Source organism: Chaetomium fimeti, assembly GCF_033439085.1.
Source record: "Chaetomium fimeti strain CBS 168.71 chromosome Unknown B0H64scaffold_3, whole genome shotgun sequence".
Taxonomy (NCBI): Eukaryota; Fungi; Ascomycota; class Sordariomycetes; order Sordariales; family Chaetomiaceae; genus Chaetomium; species Chaetomium fimeti.
The window spans coordinates 1868323-1887384 of record NW_026944331.1 but is presented as its reverse complement, the minus strand read 5'-3'; the positions used below and the strand labels follow the sequence as shown (position 1 = coordinate 1887384).

Genomic DNA, 19062 nt, shown 5'->3' with positions numbered 1-19062 from the left:
AGTAGAGCGCTTCTCTTTTTGACTGTTCTTCTAAAACAGGCCCAAATGCCACGATTAACATGCTCTGCTCGAATCTAAGGTAGTTACAGGTATGGATCTTCACCGTCATTGACTCATTCATCTCTTTTCACCCGTCGTTCATTTTCTTCTCCATCCCCCTTTTCAAACCCCGTATCCTGATTTTCTCTTCTCCCTTTTCTTGTTACAACTAAACTCCACAGGTTCTTCCCTGGGACTAACCAAATCCCGAATATTAGTTTTTGTTTGCAAGTCTATTCTCGGTCTTTGTTGGTTGCAGTTGTCACTTTCTTCCATGCATAGCAAAAACCATCGTTCTGTATGTTTTGCTAGGGGGGGATCTTGTATTATATATTTTGGGAGGGCAAGACTTTCTGCATATTGACTACCTATTCACTCTTGATATATTTCAAGAAGTGATGACAATTCACTAGAACGGAAACTTGAGAGTTGTGTTTAGTGAGCACTAGTAACATAGGTATGGTCCAGAACTTTGTTGATTAATCAACCCGTAAAAAAGCCCCAAGACTCGGCCGAATTGTGGCCCGCGTTCCTCGCGGACACATATGCTCGCCCCGGCGCGATATCCCGCCGGCGGAGCTTTGGGTGGGGGCCTCAAGACTAACCTGCGATGAAGAGGATTTTCGCCAGCCTCGGCATCCAGGGGTCGTATTGCCGGGATATCTTGTGTTTCGGGTGGGGAAGAGAGCCCGTGGCCAACTCGACTACACAGTATAAGATATCGATCATCGTCCCGTATCATGTTGTATTGAGGTCGTAGTCTTCTCAGGGGTTTCGTCAGCAGAAATAACGACAGTCCCCCTTTTTTAAACGATACCCGCCATCTTTGCCCCCCATCACAAACACAGCCCTCACAATGGGGGGACAATTCGACCTCCAGATCGCCCAGCCCCTGACGCTCAAATGCGGCCTCACGCTCCCCAATCGGCTGGTCAAAGCCGCCATGGCTGAGCAACTCGCCGGCACCAACCAACTCCCCGATGAGCGCCTCCTGACACTCTACAAACACTGGGCGCAAGGCGGCTGGGGGCTGATAATAACCGGTACACTCACCCATATCTTACCTTACCCCTTTCAATACTCCCCCCCGATATCTAACCACCCCCCCAGGCCACGTCCACGTCGACGACGCGCACCTGGGCGCGCCCGCCGACTCCGCCATCCCGCCCTCCCTGCCCCCAACCACGCTCCTCCCCGCCTACTCCGCCCTCGCGCGCGCCAGCCAGGGGGACACGCACACGCCCACCATCGGGCAGCTGAACCACCCGGGCCGCCAATCCCCGCGCGGCACGGGCCGGCGCGGCTTCTTCGCCCCCGCCGTCGCGCCCTCGGCCGTGCCCGTCTCTCTCGGCTCCGGTTGGGTGGCGACGGCGGTGCGCATGCTGGGGTTTGGTACGCCACGCGCGCTGACGGTGGACGAGATCGGGGACGTGGTGGCGCAATTTGCGCGCGCGGCGAGGGTGTGTGCGGAGGCCGGGTTTGAGGGGGTCGAGGTGCATGCGGCGCATGGGTATTTGCTGTCGCAGTTTCTGAGTGGGAGGTCGAATGTGAGGGGGGACGGGTATGGTGGGGATGCGAGGGCCAGGGCGAGGGTGGTGGTGGAGGTGGTGAGGGCTGTGAGGAAGGCGGTGGAGGGGTTTGAGGGGTTCTGTGTGGGGGTGAAGCTGAATAGTGCTGATCATCAGAATGAGGGGGAGATGAGGGATTGTGTGGAGCAGGTGAGGGCGATCGTGGAGGCCGGGGTGGATTTTGTGGAGGTGAGCGGTGGGAGTTTTGAGAATCCGAAGGTATGTTCTCTTTGTTGTTTGCTACTGCTCGTTTTGTTGGCGGGTGCGGGTGCCGTGACGATGATGGCTCGATGGCTGACTGAACCTAGATGATATGGGGCAATGATGGCCCAGATGGCCCGGAGGAAAAGTCGGACCGCACCAAGGCCCGCGAGGCTTTCTTCCTCGAGTTTGCCCACGTCATCCGGAAAGAATTCCCGGATGTCCCCCTCATGGTCACCGGCGGCTTCAGCAGCCGGGGCGGGATGGAGAAGGCAGTTGTCGACGGCGACTGCGATCTGATCGGCCTTGGGAGGCCCGCCGTCCTCAACCCCTCTACCCCCAACAGCGTCATGTTTAACGCCGAGGTCAAGGACCAGGACGCTACGCTGTACCGGAAGAAGAACAAAACACCCTGGTTCTTCAAGTGGATCGGGCTCCCGATCGTCGGCGCAGGAATGGATAGTGTAAGTGGCGAGTTACTGGCAGGAAGATCAAGACTGACGTTAGTGGCAGCAATACTATACGGAGCGGATTCACGAGTTGTCAAAGGCATAGATACCTAAGAGAAGAGAGGTAATGGCTAGGTTTTTAGAGAATAGTTAATTTGTTCGAGTACGGTAGATTACAGGTCAACCTTGGTTGCGATGATGTTGTTGGACATAAAGCCCGTTGCGAACAGCCATGCCTGTCTCGATGGCCCTGCACTTCCCCCCTCTGCCGGGTCAATGGCCACGAGAACCGCCGCACTGCCGGTCCTGATCTTAGTACCATCATCTTCTAAGATCACCCGTTTCTCCCAACCACCAGACAAGATTGGCTTCATGTAGGTGACCATAACGGGGTCTTTGGCGGCCGGGTCGCGCATGTTCTTGGCAAGATCGACGGCTCGCGCCAGGCCCGTCTCAAGGAACCCGCTCTTGTCATTGCCAGGGGTGGCGTATGGGTCGGCAAAATAAGCAGGATTGTCGGCGACGTGGTCGACCTCGATAGAGTCCACTAGTGTGATGTTACCGGCTCCATCCTCGGGGAGCTGGCCGATATAGAGCAGTCCGCTTGAGCAGCTTGCGATGAGGATCTCGCGGTTTGACCGGCCATGCCCGAGACCGTTTGCATTGTGTATGTTGGACAAGGCAACATTGCCAGTGACGCCTGCAGCCGCCTCTGCGACAGCCAATGACTCAAGCTGGATATGCACAACTTCGGTCCACTTTGCGCCGAAGTAGACATCCTCAATCGTACGCATGAATCCGTGGTGACGGTGCTTGTGGTCGTTTGTGACGTAGATGGAGGTTACGCTTTGGGCAAAGACGTCGTTGGGGGTTTTGATGAGGGGATGCCAGATGGAACGGATGTGCTTAGCAGCTGACGACCCAATAACGTGGTGAAAGAGCTCTAGCTGCGAGCGGGCGTGCGGCCCCTTTTCACCGGATGGTTGGGACTCGGGCACATGGTTAATGGCAAAAATGTACACGGCCTCCCCGTCCGGCCGTTCCTGGTCCGGAATCACATCGATGCCGTGGGTAACGAAGGGCCCGTCAAAGTTCTCAAACTTGAGCCTCTGCGATTTCATGGTCTTGACGAGTGAGTTAGTGGCGGCTATGTTACAAAACAGGTCCTGCTTACCTTGGGGTCGATCACATGCAAAGAGCCCCGGCTCTTGCTGCCCAGCTCCGGGTTGTCGAAGTTGGCCAGCGGAGGGAACCACTTGAACCTTGCCTCGGGATCGTCCTCACAGGCAGTGAAAAGGGTCCCGCTGGGGGCATGGTAATGAAGGTCCTCGCAGTGGACGGTGTCCGGGATGGCAATCACGTCGCCCTGAACGGTGGCGCCATGGGGATACTTGCGTAGTGCTCCGAACACAATGGCTGCCCGGGAGATAGAAGGGTATGCAGTGTAGACCACGTAGGCAAGCAAGGCCCCAAGGAGGGAGAGTGAGAGCAACCTCATGACCGCGTGTTGTGCCTTTCGTGTATTAGTTTGGGAGAGACGGTCCCCCTTTGGAACAAGAATCCAGACAGTAACGGACTATCGGACCCTTTAGTACTTAAAGCTGGACGTCATCAATATGTGGGTCTTTGGAAGTCCGAGCCTCGGTCAGGAAGGAACCTCGTCCGGGCGACCCGGGCTGCCGGGGTAGCGTTGCCTCCGGATGGGGGCCGCAAGGGGGAGAGCATGGGATGGGAGGCGGACCTCGCGTCTGTGAGGAACAAACTGAGTTTACTCTGCGATTGTTGGTGCTGCCATCAAATAGAAAGTCTTCCATGTGGCAAATTTCTCAAATGTAGACTTCATATGCGTCCCGGTAAACCATAACATCGGTCATTGACTGTACTGTGCAGGTTGTTTGGGTGCATGTTTTTGTTCCAAAAACTTGGAATGCTCAAGGGTGCATGCAAGGGTGCAAGGATCGGAGGTGGCGCCTCGACCTTGCATGAGGTCCGTCCCGAGCTGTCACACAAGCTCCCAGATTGGTCCCCAAGGCTGATTGATGATGGTTGGTCGTCAAGTTAAAGTGCTGACAGTCAGAGCCCATCAAACGGCATGCTCCAATAGAATACAAATACCGAGGCGAGGTCGCGAGAAATGAGAAGGCGATGATGCTGTGTAGGTACACAGTGGAATTGGAGGGGAACCTGTTTGTGCTGTGCTGTGCTGCTGTGCCTCGCCTGTAATTTTGAGAGTTACCTATCCAATTACCCCACCATCGGGTGCCCCACTTCCCCACGATTTCTTGCAGACTCCCCTCACCCCACCGCACCTGCCGCACTCTGTGTACCGGACGATCGAGAACACATATCAACCTTCAAGTTTCTGCCGTTCTTTCCAGGATCCAACTCGAGATCTCGTCAGTGCCCTGCGAATAGAAATTACCATGGAAGTGACCATGATGAACCCCAATCTTGGGTCATGCCAATCATCTCCCGGGCCTAACCAGCAACTGGCGTCGCCGCTTTTTGCAAAACTCCCCACCGAGCTGCGCGCCCTGATCTTCACGGAGCTTTTTGGTGGCCGAAGAATTCACCTCGAATTCATGCCGCATCCCCTGCGCGCCGACAAAGTGGGCAATAGGCGGAGATGGCGGCATGGCATTTGCGAGGATGGAATGGAGACGCCTTTTGGCCGTGTGATTGCTCACCAGCACTACTGTCTCACCGCTGCCCGTCGCCGAGCCCTCGACATTTCCATGCTCTTCACATGCCACCGAGCGTAAGTCTGCGTCTGCCGTCGCAATAGGTGCTAAATCCCACCGACTAAAGCAGCGCAGGCTCATGGACGGCATCCCTGTTTTGTACCACAGCAACGTATTTCTCGTCATCAACAGCGGTAGCCGGAGACTGCCCGTCGATGACATCCGCAGCCTCCAGGCCAAGATGCCCAAGCATTGGCCTCTCGTACGATCCCTTGAGATCAAGTGGGAGGTGGCCCCTTTTGATCGGAATCACGCCAGCATGGTGCCACACTCCTACGGTCGGGATGCCTACGAGGCGTTTTGGGATGCTCTGGCCGAGATGCCCGTGCTCTCCCGCCTACGGATCGCCCTCCTGATGCCTCCTTGTCCCCAGACCGACCAGAACCCACACCCATTTGCGCTGCGGGACTTGTACTTGGGTCCCATACAACGTCTGAGAAGCCTCAGAATGTGCGAAGTCGCCATGCCAAGATCGTATGTCTCTGCCTTTGGCGCACAGGAGTGGGAATCCATCATGGCTCGCACTTCCGAGGGCCAATACCGCATCTCCTGGGTTGACGATGATTCGGGGTTGGTACCGGCTGGGCCAGCCACGGCCCAGCTATTCTACCTGCCCCGGGGCCATTGAGTCAAAGTTCCGAAACATAGGTGTTGCGATGACATGAATTCGCCGCCGACAGGAGGAGGACTGGAGCATACGCTGGCCAGAGCTGTGCGTTTGGCATCGTCGGGGATGTTTGCATCACACAAGGCACGGTCCTCCTCTCGGTCGTGGTCAATTGCTGCATCGAGCTGTTGACCTCGATGGTGTTCAGGTTCGAAGCCAAAAGAAATGAGAAGCAATGTCATGGGGACCCGGGCAAGCGTCCGGATTCTAGACTGCGTGTTAAGATGGGACGAAAGCTTAGCGTCAGCTATCGTTCCCAATGACGACGGTCTCCCCTCATCGAAGCACATGCCGCACCGATCCGCGGCATGGGGGAAACAACGCAAGTAGAATCGAAATGGCTGTGGCATCGTTGTACTTTGCGCGCTTTAACCCCGTGTTCACAGTTCACGTTGGACTGTGATAATATATCCCGCGCATATTTACTCTGAACACCAAGGGCACTCACCACCAACTATTTCGCCATGCCTGGCGGGGAAAGCCCGTGGTGGCCTAGTCGGGCAATCGCCTTTGTCCAAAGCTTCTTCCAGAAACCACTTAACCCTAACCTCCCCGCCCCTCCCCCAAAGTTAGCCGCCGAGCGTCCCAACCAGCAGACCATACTCAAGCACCTGCCGGAAACAAAGTATTTAGCTCAGACTCTACCTGATGCTGTCGAAGATGTTCCGCTGCCGTCGTTTGACCCGGGCGTTTTCGACAATGAGATCATGAAGCAGAAGCTGTACCCATCTGTCGACCCCCAGGACCCGTCTTCTGTGGGAGAGCCGGAGGGAAATATCGTGGAGGGAACCTACGTAGGGACGCAGGTAGCGCTGACCCAGGCTTACTCACGGATAGAGCAGAGGTCAGTGTCTTCATTCGTTACCTGACTCTTAAGTGATCGCTTAACACCAGCAAGATACTTACCCTCAGTCCTAGGTTCGCCTCGCTGTTCGACGTTCTTGGCATTGAAACGACATTACCGCGTCACCGTACCCTCCAGGAGCAGAGAGGTCTTTATCAGTTCTCGGAATACCCAAAAAATGCTGATGGAACCCCGACCCAGTATCCGCCGCACATCCAGCACGTGCCCGAAGACCAGTCCGTCAGCGTGTTTAGGGTCTTCAACATTGCAGGCTTGATCGAGACTAAAGTCCTCCTCCAGAAGATTATACCCGACGAGGAGGGTATCCGTGGACGTACGAGAGAATTCCTACTCGACAAGGCCCGCGCTGCGGCGTTCGGCGGCGACCCGGACGAGGGGGTCACGATTCAGGATGTTGTCGACTACAATAAGTATCACCGCAAATTCGGTACGGATATTGACCACGGCGGAAACATCGGGTTGCTAGATGACTGGTTTAGCGACCGCCGGTTTGCAGACCAGCAATTCACGGGCACCAACCCCACTACCATCACGCGCGCCACCCCAGCGTGGATCGCCGACTTTTGCGCGGCAGCACAAGCTGGAAACTACCGCCGATGGACCACGGCTCTCACCAGGGCAGACCCAGAGTCTCTTTTCGTGCAGGATGGAGGTTTCTTCCGGAGAGCCGTCGGCGTGTCGGACCCGGCTGAGACCCTTCACCATAAGCAGCCAGGCAGCGAGGAGTGCTGGACCGTGGGCGCAGTCAGCCTCTTCCAGCTACACGAGAACGGAAAATTGCATCCCGTTGCTATCTGCATCGACTATAGGGGATCACTGGACAACTCCGTCACCATCTTCAACAATCGCATGTCCCCCAGTGACTCAACCAGAAACGAGAAACAAGACTGGCCCTGGCGGTACGCGAAGACATGCGCCCAGGCCACTGACTGGATGCGCCATGAGCTAGCAGTGCACCTCACGTGCTCACACTTCGTCGAGGAAGCCATCATCATCGCGACGAACCGCTCCATCCCCATGGACCACCCCGTGTACCGGCTGCTCTACCCGCACTGGTACAAGACGCTGTCACTCAACGCTGCGGGGCGCTCGACGCTGGTGCCACAGATCGCAGTCGACATCATGGGCATCAGCCCCGACCAGGCCTACCACTTCCTTTGCCACGCGTACGACACGTACGACTTTGTCGGCAGCTACGTGCCCAACGACCTCAAGCTGCGCGGCTTCCCCAGCACGCAGAAGGGCCTCGCGCACCCGCGGTACCGCAACTACCCCTACGCCAAAAACGTGCTCGCCCTCTGGACCGCCCTCCACGCCTACACCAAAGCCATGCTGCATATCGCCTACCCCACCGACGCCAGCGTAGCCGCGGACGAGGCGCTCCAGCAGTGGGCGACCGAGGTGCAAACAGCAGGGCACATGCCGACCTTCCCAGCCCTCACCACGCTCGACTCGCTAGTCGACGCAACAACCATGTGCATCTTCATCGCATCCCCCTTCCACACGGCCATCAACTACCTCCAAAACTTCTACCAAGCCTTCGTCGCCGCCAAACCACCAGCCCTATGCACCGCACCACCCACAACCCTCGACCAACTGCGCGCCTACCGCGAGCGAGACCTCGTAGCGGCCTTACCCATCAACCGGCAGCGGCAGTGGCTGCTGGCCGCGCAGGTGCCCTGGCTGCTGAGCTTCAAGGTCGAGCCCGACCGCAGCCTGCTCAACTACGCGGCCAGCCAGTGGCACGTGTACCGGTACAAGCGGGACGAGAAGGACATGCGCGTCAAGGAGGCGAGTGCGAAGCTGTATGCGGATCTGAAAGGGCTGCAGAAGGTGTTTTATCGGAATAGTGTGGCGATGGATCGGGGGAGTATCCCGTATATGGTGTTGGATCCGGGGTTGACGGCGGTGTCGATTCTTATTTAGGGAGAGGGGAGGGGGTGGTGGTTTGGTGGAGGGTTCCTGTCGGTGGATATCTAGGATATTGAGATGTACGGATCTGTACAAGGTGTTGAATGGCGTTGTCATGCACTCTGCAGTGCAGAGTCTGCAAACACGAAGTCGACCGTTGCCCCCTTATCGAATCGCGGCACGCGGCCCCACTAAAACGAGTGCCCGACGGAATCTGCCACAACCTCACCCGTGCCTCAACAAATATCCCGTAACTATCACAGCAGTGACCAAATCATCTTGCGCAAACAAATCGGCATTACTCAAGTACAACAGATAGAACCCAACAAAGCAGCCCGAAAGCATAGTTTAAACCAACCCCTAACTGGCACCCAGTACAAAACGAACCCCCCACTGCACCACCCATTACCCAAACTCCCCTTACAGCAGCACCATAGACGCACCGACACCCATGGCCACGACAACGTACAGGCCAACCGCCATCTCACCGAGCGCAAACCCGCCCCGCAGAGGCCCACCGGCCATGGCGGCGTTGCTGCTCTCCTCGGCGCCGGCATCGCTGGAGCCGGTGGCAGTAGCAGCGATCTGGTTGGCCGAGCTGGCGCTAGCCAGGGCGTCCTCGCAGTTGCCATCGTCGCTGGCGCTCTGGACGGTGGCCTGGCCCTCGAAGTCGCAGGCGTTGGACGCGGAGTCCTGGCCCTGGTAGTACTGGTCGAGAACGAAACCGAGCTTCTCGCGGGCGCCGCACATGGAGTAGGCGCCGTACACGCCCGATGTGGTGTTGCCCTTGATGCCGGAGCAGTTCTCGGGGAACTTGTCGCAGACGAAGTCGAAGATGGCGCCGAACGCCTTGGGCTTCAGGTCCTCGGTCGGGACGCAGGTCAGGGACTTGTACATGCACTCGCACAGGCTCGAGTCGGGGGTCGGCGGCAGCGTGTCGCCCTTGACCTTCCAGTCCTTGCCGACTGCCGGGCAAGAGGCGGGGGTGTTGGTCGGCTTGTAGGAGTCCATCGAGGTGGCCGAGGGCTTCACCGAGGCGATGGCCGACTTGAGAGTGTCGTAGTTCTTCATGGTGGAAACCTCCTCGTTCTTGAGCTTGACCAGACCGTAGTCATTGGCTTCCTGGAAGTACATGTAGACGATGCCACCGGACATGACGTCGGTCATATCGTCCGAGTAGAGGGCCTTAGTCTCCTCCCAGATGCGACCCTCGGCGCCGTCGGGGATGTTGCAGCCGTACTCGGCGAAGAAGACGGGGACGGAGAAGTTGCGGAAGAACTCGACTTGGGTGTCGTAGCCCGAGTCAGTCATGCTGCTCTTGCCGCACCACGAGTAAATGTTGTAACCCCAGAAGTCGATGGCGTCGCTCTGCTCGCCGCAGTTGAAGTACTCGGCGATCTGAGCGCGAATAAAGGGGTCATCGTTGGCGGCGTAGCCAACGCCCATCCAGCGGTCGACGTTCTTCTTGATGTACGACTTGGTGTCGCGGACGGCCGCCTTGACGTAGGCCGACGCGGGGGTGTTGGTGTTGTTGTTGGACACCTCATTGCCGGCGAAGAAGCCGATCACGTTGCTGTACTTGCTGAGGTTGTCTACCACGCCCGTGTAGCGCTCGAACAGCTCAACGTCCCAAGACGGGCTGTCGCGGTTGACGGAGAGCGAGGGTTCGCCGAGATCGCTGATGACGTAGATGCCGGCTTCGTCCAGCAGCTTCATGCACGTGTCGTGATCACCCTTCGGGTCAATGGCGTACGTCCGGATGGTGTTGGTGTGAAGCGCCTTCAGAAGAGGCACATCGCGCTTGCAAGCCTCAACGTTGACCAGAGGGTCAGAATACTTGGTACTGCCGGTCGAGGCACCCCCGGCGGCGATGTCCTGTTGGTACGCAATGCCCTTCATGTAGAATTGTGTGCCATTTTCGTAAAAGAACTTGCTTCCCTGTGAAACGGTCAGCAAGGTAGTCAATAACGGTTGGTTCGGCGGCATCGACCTTCATGACAATGGGCTGGAGAGCGGCAGATGCCTGCCCCAAGAGGAGCGAGGCGGAAAGAATGGACGCGGTCGTGGCGCGCATCTTGGCGATGGCCCGAGACGCTCTTCTTGCTGGTTGATGGTTATTGAGTCGAACAGAGAACTGAAGGGCGTGTTGATGTGGGCTTATTCCCGAGGTGATGTAATGGATCGCGGAAGTAGGAAACGGTAAAAAGAAAGATCAAGGCTTGTTTGTTAACGAGTGTCAGAATGGGAAGAGTGTGTAGCGAAGGGCAAGAATGCAGCTCCCTTCCCCCAAAATTAAAAGTGAGAAAGATGTGTTGGAATGTCTGAGGGAGAGACAGAGGCACGGGGCACGGTGGAATCAGGGGACGGGTTGCTCAAAAGCAGGAAGGCACCCCCGGGTGTCCCCACCATGTGCCCACCAACGCCGAACGGTCGTGCTTGCTGGATCCAGACGAAACTCGACGTGGAACTGTGTGCAGGGTTCTGGTCATTGACTCTCTGCATTTGGAAAGGTCACTGGTCGAGCAGAAGGAGCTGACGCACCCCCTTCGGTCGGGCCTACGGAGATAACTGCAGATCGAGCCTCCACCCCACCGTGACCACAGTTCCAAATGCTACGGGTTGTATTCGGGGAGCGCGCTAGCGAGCAGGCGCTCCATCGTCATCTCGTTGTGCTCAGGGGAAAGTCGATGGACTTTGTATCATCCTGGCTCGACTCCTCGTGCTCTCACAAGGGGACACTTGAGGATCGAACTGGAAAACATGAGACCCGTCACCTGCCTTCTCGGAGACGCACGCATTGAAGGTGTGGCTCCGTGGTCTCAAAGGACACGAACTTTAGCTTGCGGGGAGGGGAATTGTCGTATCAACACGAAGGCGCTTGTGGTACGAATACTTCATACTGTGCTTCACGAACGGCCACTGTTTGATGGCGCACTGGGCTGGCCGAGGTTTGATGAGCTTGGCAGGGTTCCCCAGGGAGACCGAGGAGGATGTCTGCGGTTGCGCGCCGGCATTCCCAAGTGACAGGTTTCACCGTCTCGCTGTTTGAGGTCGTCTCCCCTTGGCGCGCGATACAATGACATGATGGCAGTGGTCGGTGACATGCAGGTTCGGGATCGGCATGGCTTCCTTGGAAATGCTTGGTGGTCTTGGAAAAATGCTTGGTTCTTGAAACAAGACTTTGCCCAGAAGTCGCGGTTGGCTCGGCGCTAACCCCTGCCTCTCGGCATGCACGCATTGCACAGCCCCAGCAAGCACTCCACCATTCGTTCATCAGCGCCAGAACACGACGAGAGAATGGTGGGTGTGCCAAATTTGCTGTGATGGCTACGATGAAGATTGGCAAATTGGCTCGAGATTGGGTCGGACATCACGACATGTTCCTGAAAGAGATTTATGTGGATTCTTTTATGCACTGCCTCGCTGCTCGAAATGGCGTGAATGGTTCCTGGCTCCCGTCCTGAGACCGGCTCACCTCAAGCGCTCGAGCCCGGATGTTTCGCGAACCCGAATTTTTGAGGTTGCTCTCGGCTCGCGGCCACCATGTGTCGCATTCCGCTCCTGCTCTTGGCGCCGAAAGGGCCCTGCATCCACAGTTCTTGGCGATCTGTCCCCCGATCTGCAATGCGGCAGCAAGGGGAACATCCACACCGACTTTGGCGGGGGAGTCGGGGCTTTAATGAAGTGCTCGAGCCCTCTCGACTGAGCTCGCGAACAGCTCAGACTCAAACCTCGCAGGTCGCAACCTCGTCCACGCTTTCATCTCGAGGTGCTGCCTGTTCATCGCCTACAATGTCTAGCGACAACAACGCGTTCAGCCTTCAGCGTTTGGCCATTTGGCTAGAAGCCTTGTTACCAAGGGACGTGGGAGTTGGGCCGCACCGAGGTGCTCGCAGAACATTCGCTACCTAGGTGATTACCAAAAGTCCACAACTCAACCCTCCTTAAGGCATACAGGAGGAAAACAACTTCCGCATAACACTAGGCGGCTTACCACTGTCTGCGGTTGGTCTTTTTGGTATAGCCCCTCTTGCCGACGTCCCTCCCCCCGACGCCAACGTCATTGCTTCCGGAACCCCTCTTGTCGTCATGAGATGTTCTCCGGGCATTTCACTCGGTTCTCGCTCCAGCACTACCAGTTTGTATAATTTGTCCAATCGTCGATTATTCTCGTTCCATTTGTCCCCTTCCATGTGTTCGGCATTCGCGACAGCGTCCCTCAGCTCCCTGATACTCCCCTTCAGCGCTTCAACCTTCTCCCCCAGTCCCTTAACCTCCTTGCGTAGCTCCGACACATCGTTGCCGTGGCCAGGGCCCAAGGGTAAGTTTTCAAGATTCTCCATGAGTTGACCCAGGCCTTTTTCGACCGGGTCCCAACTCTTGTCAACTGCGCGCGTGATACTGGATGGGTCGGTATCCATAGGGTCGGCAAAATGCGCACTATCGTCGTCTGCCCCGCCCGGAGCCGCCATGGGCGCTGAAGTTGCTGGCACTTGGACGTTCGGTACTATTTCTTCGCTCATCGCGCCCGTCGGGCTTGCGGTTCGAACTCGACTTCGGGGGCTCGTGGGCGATTGTGACCTCGGCGCAGCGTTGGGTGCGTGGGCGGGAGGGTTCTGTCCAATCCCGTTGGTTAGCGAAAATGGGGGTTCTCAGAGATCGGCCTCGGCCTCCCCCGCGCCGGTCCGCCAGTCGACCCACTGGCGGCAGGTGCTTACCTGGTGCCCAGTCCTCCAGCGGTCAGGTCGTATCCAAAAAGAAAAGCGACACCGACTTGGCCCAGGTGATTCTTCGTTGGGGGGTTTGGATGGGTTTTCTCAGGCGCTCATAGATGGATCTCGGCAACCACCTGCACCCCCGCGTCTGTCAGCCAGTTTGATTTGCGGCCCGCTGGGACCATGTCTCACTTTTCAGCTTGCTTTTTCAAGCGAGGCTGCAGCGAGTTCGGCGACCATAACCCGAACATGGCAAGCCCCGCATGCCTCTTGATAACACACCTGAGAAACTGACTTCCACTCCTCCGCCTTCCCCAGGATGTGGCACAATTTTTAATTTTTGTTTTTGATCCGAACATCATTGTCGGGACTTGCCCGGCGGCCGTTTAGAGTGCTCAAACATGCCTCGAGTCCAAGATGAGGTCGCCCAGGCGGGTGGCTGGGGGCTAAACCTCGTGCATGATGGTTCGGGTGAGGGGGATGCGAAACAGAAGTTGCGCCTTGAGTAAGTACCTAAAATACACAGCGTACGTTTCACTCGACCCTATGCGTTGGTGCCCTGACAGTTCCGCCGTTAGCATCGTCCTGGTTCATGGGCTTGGTGGTGACCCGAACGGCAGTTGGATAACCAAGAACGGGTTTCTCTGGGCCAAGAATGCACTTTCGCCGTCTATCCCCAACCTCAGGGTCTTTGTATACGGATATTCCGGTACCCCCAATAGTACATGCAACAAAACGACGGCCCAGAGCATCGCAATTAATCTCCTTGGTCTTCTTACCGACCACAGGGGCAAGCCACATCTAGAATCTCGCCCTCTGATCTTGGCCGGGCACAATCTAGGTGGAAACATCATCAAACACGTCCTTGTGGTGGGGAACTCTAGGCGCAGCTATCGAGACATCCGTAATTCTATCTGTGGGTTTGTAAGTGACGAGCGGAGGACGCCCGGTGGTCATTTAGCGCTGTCAGAAACTTACTCTATTGTCCGGCACAGCTCTTCTTCGCGACACCTCACAAGGGTCTTGATGCACGCACGTTCAATAAATTCATGATGTTGAATAAGCCCCGGGGCGTTCGGTTCCGCAACAACCCGCCAAGTGAACTGCTCGAGGAAATGGACAGAAACTACAGGTGGACGGACAATCTCTCGAACCTCTTTCGGATGGTCGCCGATGATATCCCCCATCTCAGGGTCCTTGGCCTACTAGAGGGCGCCTACGTCCCTCGGATGAAGGAAGTGGTATGTACGTGTTGTTGGTTACCCTCGCCACGGCCACCGTAGCTGACCAATCTCATCAACATGGCAGATCGTGAACGACGCCTCCGGCAGCCTGGATTGGGCAAATGAAACTGTAACCAAGCTGGACGGGGCAGATCACATCCAGATATGCAAGTTGGGTGGAGGTGAGTCCGATACCGAAGCAACAAACAACGGAGTGCGCGTTCTGGCGCAGCAGATCCACGCCATCGTCACCAATTGGCCTAAACCGACTAGTGAGTGTGCCTCATGGCCTTCCCCGGTGGTTTATTTTTAACACGGCTGGAAAACAGCGCTCGAGGACAAAAACGGCCGCGCGCTGCAGCGGCTGGGTATTTCCAAGATGCAGCCTAGCCCGCGGCCTGTTGTACCCGCCGAGGGCACGTGCGAGTCAGCCGCTCAAGAGTGTTTTGATAACTGGCCTGTTAGAGCCGAGGATGGGAACTTCAGCACCCTCTGGGTCCGGGGGCCGGAAGGGTGCGGAAAGGCCCACCTAGCCAAACACATGGCGGAGCGGTGGCGGAACTACAGACGCCCTAACTCTTCCGGACCCCAGCACCGGGCCATCGTCGCGCACTGCTCGGTCAGTGACATGGCCGCCCAGTACAGAACGGCCAGTTGCGTGGCCGTGTGCTGGCTCCGCGAGATCCTCGATGCCCAGCCGACGTCGGTCAGTCACCTGACGACCAAGTTCGAGAAAGAGGTTAATGACTTCGGGCAATACGTATGCGAGTGGAGGGAAGCGCGCATCGTTCACCTCTGGCAGGAAGTGATCCTCGCTGTGGCCGACGAGGTGGACTTGGTTTTCGTCGTCGACGGGGTGGACAAGTGTCATGACGCGCAGGCCGCCGTGCCAACTCTCCTCGACTGGGTAGCTGAGGTGGCCCTCAAAGCAGCCGAAAGTCCGCGTCGCAAGGCCCAATTCCAGGTCCTAGTTTTCTCCAACGACTCAGAGGAGTTCCGCCATCTGAACCAGATTCCGGTGCACCAGCTCAGCACAAAAGGCTTCGAGAATGACGTCAAGTGTGCCGTAAGAGATCGCGTGAAGGCAATCCTGCACAGGTATGGCAAGGGTAAAGAGCCTGACGAAACGCGAGGTCCACGGCGTGATGGAGAGGTCGGCGAGAACGCTGGCGGGGCGGGGGAGAGCGAACTCGAGAGGCTGCTCTGGAAGACGATCTCGGGTGGTGAGGAGAAGACACATCTGTGGGCTGCTGTCCTCGTGGGCGAAATCGAGGCCGCCAATTTCTCGGACAAGGCGGTTTTGATCAAGTTCCTCGATTTTCTCAACAATAGCCCCGAGGGCGGCAAGTTCGATGCGCTCTATCGTATTATCATCGAGCGAATCTTCTCGACCGGCGGCGGGCTGGCAAGGCATTCTCTCAACGTGCTTTTCTGGGTTATGCACCATATTGGTGCCATCAACGCAGAGGAATTACAGACAGGGTGCGGCCTGCTCGACGCAGCCGGGTTCGCACAAGCTGATTCAGGAGACGAGCCTCCTGAGAGGCACATCCAGGAAGTGGACGTGGAGAGGACTCGCGTTCGTTATTCCACCCTACGTTGGGCTGTTCAAAACTGCGGGGGGCTGATCAAGGGCTGGCCTCGAGGGCTTTGCCTCATTCACGACTCGTTTCGGAAGTTTTTCACAACCTGCAAAACCTCCATTCACCAGCACTACCGCTGTTCCCAAGAACATGCGGACAAGCTTATTAGCCGCCTTTGCGGTGAGTATCTCCTCTTGCCCCGCTTCAGCAATGCCGGCCCCTCGGTAGCCGTGGTGACGGCGCAGGAGAGGAACGAATGGGAAGATAAAGTCCACAACCGTATAAAGAAGAACAAATTCGTGCGCTACGCATCGCTGCGCTGGACTGAGCACCTCCAGAGGTCGGGATCTCCGTTCAAACCGCGGCATATGAAGTATAAGAAACGGTCGCGATTCCAAAGGCTCTTCGACCCCGAGACGGGATACATGAGAAACTGGACTGAGGTGCTGTGGTTCTGGACTAAGTCCGCCGAAGGTGTGACATATCCCGCCAGGAATTTCCCTTGGGAGCTCTTCGTCTGGAAAAAGTCCAAACATTGGCGGCCTGAACCGAAGCTGCCGCGACTACCTCCCCCACAACCACCCAGCTCACCACCCAGCTCACCACCCGGCGCACAACCCGGCTCACAACCCGGATCACCACCGGGCTTGGGATATTCGGATGGCGAACGGCCTATCTTAGACACCCGCTCTCCTGAAGCGCCGAATGAGGGCAAAGGTTCTAAGGAAACATGGTGGCGCAAAAAGCGGGTTTGGTTTGTTATTGCGGCCCTCGTCGTCATCGTCATCGGCGGCACGGTTGGCGGCACCCTCGGGTCACGACGTTCTAGTTAAAGCAACGAAGGACAAGAGCCAAGGGCAGGACCATGAGGACAGTTCTTCAAGAATCAATTTAAAGGACAAGCTGAACGGTCTGATATCAAAAGAACTCTACCTAACAGCCGTCGCATTCTGGTACCCTAGCACATCTCTCACATCGGTCTTACGCCAGTGGCCGTAAAACTCCGCCGCAGAAACCGACTCAGAACCATCGGTGATTTCCCTGACCTCAAGCACCCGCGGCTGTGGCGCCTCGCCCGTGAACGCAACAGGAACCCCCACCGGCTCACCTGCCGACACAACCCCTTTACTCCGGCCCTGCGAGTCCACACGGCCCCGGGATGCGCGCTCGATGCGTTTGACGACAGCATGAAACCACTGATTGTCAAGGCTAGTGAAGCGGCACATGCCGGTGTGCGACGCCGGGATCCCCAACTGCTCTTCGTGCGGCAGATACGTCAAGGCCGACGACTTGTCGACGATGGCCGCGCCGCTGCTACCGTACGCCTCCGTCTCGTACAGGCTGACCAGCGCGTAGTGCTCCGCTAGGTGCCGGAAGTCCTGCACCAGGTCATAGAGGGACGATGCGTTCTCCTTCAGCGCTTCGACGAGGGGCGACACACGTCCGCGCCCGAATCCGAGTCGCGCGCCGAGCGGGGCGAAGCCGTCCGCGATTCGGAGCCAGGAGTCTTCGCTGCTTCCGCCGTGCGGTGTGCTGAAGAAGACCTGGTTTTTGACGGGATGGTTAGCCCTTGCTCTTGCGTACGGTGGGAAATGCCATTCTCAGCCAGGAAAGAGGATCTCCTTCTGGGCAGTTTAGAATCCATCCCTCCCGTGACTTGCGGTTGAGTCTATGAAGCAAAAGGAAACGGGGTAGCCCCAAGAGAAAAAAGATAGAGACTCGGATACCGGGAGTCGAACCCGGGGCTGTTGAGAGAGCAGTCACTCCTGAGAAGTGAGAGTCAACGATGTTACCGCTACACCATACCCGATTGAATCGTGTGTGGTCCCGATTTGATGGAAACGGGCAAGCGAGAGTGGACTTTTCTTCGTGCAGAATTTTCGCGGTGGGTCAGGAGAAAAGGGGTGGGGGGCTCTTACGAATCCGCGGGTAGCGGCGAGAATGGCCTTGTGGCCCATGTCCTCGGAATGCTGTTTGGCCTCCCGAAGTGCCTATTCGACGTTAGCATGGAACGGATGTGTCCTCCGCGAGGTCGAATCCTGGGTGCCGGACCTCCTTAACGAGCAGTCCCCCGAGACTGTGAGCGACGAAAACGATCGGCCTCTCGAACTTCTCTATACCGGTCTGGGGGCGGTTGGCAATCAAATGGATGAGCAAGTTCAGCCCATGGTCTCTGATCCTCCCGAGAGAAGCGCTGTTGTAGATGTCGGCGTCGTAACTGAAGGAGAGAACGCGGGCATTCTCCATCCGCCTCGGGAGGAGGTCCCTAGGCCAGCATACAGAGGACTCCTCCCAGGTGTGGATGTAATGCCCGTTGAGACCGTGCACAAAAACGATGCTGAGAGATGTTGGTGAGCGAGCTGGACTACAAACCCTCGTGACGGGGGTGGGGGTGGAGGGTGGGGGTTGCGTTGGGCTTACTCCATGCTCACTCCGAACCCCTGGGCAGTTGGATCGTAAAGGACGTTCAAACCGGTTCTTCTTGGCAGGGCCTGTGGGTTAGGTGACGGAGCCCTGCGGCCTAACAGGGAGCGAAGTGACGGCATGTTGGCGCAAGGAATGCAGGGACAGCTGGGCACGTGGGGGGATCAATGGCAAATGGTGTGATGGGACTGAGAGAAGCAGAAAACGCGACGAACAACAGAGAAGGCGAGAGAAGTCCGGATCCGCTGTCGTGGCAGATACACTAAATATCGTGGACATGATGACGCTGGCATTCTGCAACACGGCACTTACACCACGGGCATCAGAGGACGGCCTAACTGAACCCTTCGCCATAGCCCACTTGCTCCTGGGCACCCGCGTTGGAGGCTCTAGTGATGGTATGACGTACGGCTGCGAATGAGGCTGAAGATAAGGGCAAAGGAGCCGATGGGTCAGTCTGAGGTAGCACTGAGGTACCAAGAATATGCGCACGGGACACAGCCGGGCACTGCCGTTGGTCCCGTCCACGGCTGCTCAGTGCTTGACGTATGCCGTGGGTCAGGTGTTTTAATTGCCCAAGGCAGTTCAGGTTGGGCACTGTTGGGCGGCTGTGTTCGTCGGCCGTCGCCGAGAACACTGGAGGCTCGAAGACCTGTTTGAGCCGCAAAATTTCCCC

General features: G+C 57.2%; 7 protein-coding genes and 1 non-coding gene across 8 annotated transcripts; 4 read left to right on the top strand and 4 right to left on the bottom strand.

Annotated features, from left to right (window-relative positions):
• Window positions 1-857: 857 nt before the first annotated feature.
• B0H64DRAFT_457079 (NADPH dehydrogenase) lies at window positions 858-2408 on the top strand. Its single transcript, XM_062807367.1, has 4 exons — window positions 858-1082; window positions 1150-1826; window positions 1916-2272; window positions 2322-2408. The coding sequence occupies exons 1-4, from the start codon at window positions 896-898 to the stop codon at window positions 2361-2363; spliced, it is 1263 nt and encodes a 420-aa protein (XP_062660675.1). The 5' UTR covers window positions 858-895; the 3' UTR covers window positions 2364-2408.
• On the bottom strand, window positions 2330-3957 carry B0H64DRAFT_119439 (uncharacterized protein). The gene is made up of 2 exons (XM_062797921.1): window positions 3432-3957; window positions 2330-3381 (listed from the first exon to the last, which is right to left on the bottom strand). Exons 1-2 carry the CDS (start codon window positions 3753-3755, stop codon window positions 2431-2433), a joined length of 1275 nt encoding a protein of 424 aa, XP_062660674.1. The 5' UTR covers window positions 3756-3957; the 3' UTR covers window positions 2330-2430.
• Window positions 3958-4695: 738 nt separating this feature from the next.
• On the top strand, window positions 4696-5626 carry B0H64DRAFT_319462 (uncharacterized protein; the record flags this gene model as incomplete). Its single annotated transcript, XM_062800429.1, has 2 exons — window positions 4696-5015; window positions 5074-5626. 2 exons carry the CDS (start codon window positions 4696-4698, stop codon window positions 5624-5626), a joined length of 873 nt encoding a protein of 290 aa, XP_062660673.1.
• A 252-nt stretch (window positions 5627-5878) lies between these two features.
• On the top strand, window positions 5879-8659 carry B0H64DRAFT_119420 (lipoxygenase). The gene is made up of 2 exons (XM_062797920.1): window positions 5879-6509; window positions 6584-8659. Exons 1-2 carry the CDS (start codon window positions 6130-6132, stop codon window positions 8454-8456), a joined length of 2253 nt encoding a protein of 750 aa, XP_062660672.1. The 5' UTR covers window positions 5879-6129; the 3' UTR covers window positions 8457-8659.
• On the bottom strand, window positions 8659-10613 carry B0H64DRAFT_119416 (Glucanosyltransferase-domain-containing protein). Its single transcript, XM_062797919.1, has 2 exons — window positions 10432-10613; window positions 8659-10379 (listed from the first exon to the last, which is right to left on the bottom strand). The coding sequence occupies exons 1-2, from the start codon at window positions 10513-10515 to the stop codon at window positions 8862-8864; spliced, it is 1602 nt and encodes a 533-aa protein (XP_062660671.1). The 5' UTR covers window positions 10516-10613; the 3' UTR covers window positions 8659-8861.
• A 2482-nt stretch (window positions 10614-13095) lies between these two features.
• Window positions 13096-16843, top strand: B0H64DRAFT_119405 (uncharacterized protein). The gene is made up of 5 exons (XM_062797918.1): window positions 13096-13661; window positions 13735-14080; window positions 14152-14397; window positions 14465-14651; window positions 14709-16843. The coding sequence occupies exons 1-5, from the start codon at window positions 13558-13560 to the stop codon at window positions 16793-16795; spliced, it is 2970 nt and encodes a 989-aa protein (XP_062660670.1). The 5' UTR covers window positions 13096-13557; the 3' UTR covers window positions 16796-16843.
• A 48-nt stretch (window positions 16844-16891) lies between these two features.
• On the bottom strand, window positions 16892-18508 carry B0H64DRAFT_440632 (Alpha/Beta hydrolase protein; the record flags this gene model as incomplete). The annotated part of the gene is made up of 4 exons (XM_062806494.1): window positions 16892-17506; window positions 17882-17953; window positions 18015-18300; window positions 18384-18508. The coding sequence occupies 4 exons, from the start codon at window positions 18506-18508 to the stop codon at window positions 16892-16894; spliced, it is 1098 nt and encodes a 365-aa protein (XP_062660669.1).
• On the bottom strand, window positions 17681-17772 carry B0H64DRAFT_t47. Its single transcript has one exon. It is a non-coding gene; the product is annotated as a tRNA-Glu (tRNA).
• Window positions 18509-19062: the final 554 nt, after the last annotated feature.

Bases quoted from the DNA above. Each gene is read 5' to 3' on its own strand.
- B0H64DRAFT_457079 (XM_062807367.1), top strand. From the start codon at position 896: ATGGGGGGACAATTCGACCTCCAGATCGCCCAGCCCCTGACGCTCAAA. The intron at 1,083-1,149 runs GTACACTCACCC...CCACCCCCCCAG, and splicing joins CTGGGGGCTGATAATAACCG to GCCACGTCCACGTCGACGAC. The intron at 2,273-2,321 runs GTAAGTGGCGAG...CGTTAGTGGCAG, and splicing joins TCGGCGCAGGAATGGATAGT to CAATACTATACGGAGCGGAT.
- B0H64DRAFT_119439 (XM_062797921.1), bottom strand. From the start codon at position 3,755: ATGAGGTTGCTCTCACTCTCCCTCCTTGGGGCCTTGCTTGCCTACGTG. The intron at 3,382-3,431 runs GTAAGCAGGACC...TCACTCGTCAAG, and splicing joins TGCATGTGATCGACCCCAAG to ACCATGAAATCGCAGAGGCT.
- B0H64DRAFT_119420 (XM_062797920.1), top strand. From the start codon at position 6,130: ATGCCTGGCGGGGAAAGCCCGTGGTGGCCTAGTCGGGCAATCGCCTTT. The intron at 6,510-6,583 runs GTCAGTGTCTTC...CCTCAGTCCTAG, and splicing joins TACTCACGGATAGAGCAGAG to GTTCGCCTCGCTGTTCGACG.
- B0H64DRAFT_119416 (XM_062797919.1), bottom strand. From the start codon at position 10,515: ATGCGCGCCACGACCGCGTCCATTCTTTCCGCCTCGCTCCTCTTGGGG. The intron at 10,380-10,431 runs GTCGATGCCGCC...ACCGTTTCACAG, and splicing joins TCCAGCCCATTGTCATGAAG to GGAAGCAAGTTCTTTTACGA.
- B0H64DRAFT_119405 (XM_062797918.1), top strand. From the start codon at position 13,558: ATGCCTCGAGTCCAAGATGAGGTCGCCCAGGCGGGTGGCTGGGGGCTA. The intron at 13,662-13,734 runs GTAAGTACCTAA...TTCCGCCGTTAG, and splicing joins AAACAGAAGTTGCGCCTTGA to CATCGTCCTGGTTCATGGGC. The intron at 14,652-14,708 runs GTGAGTGTGCCT...GCTGGAAAACAG, and splicing joins CAATTGGCCTAAACCGACTA to CGCTCGAGGACAAAAACGGC.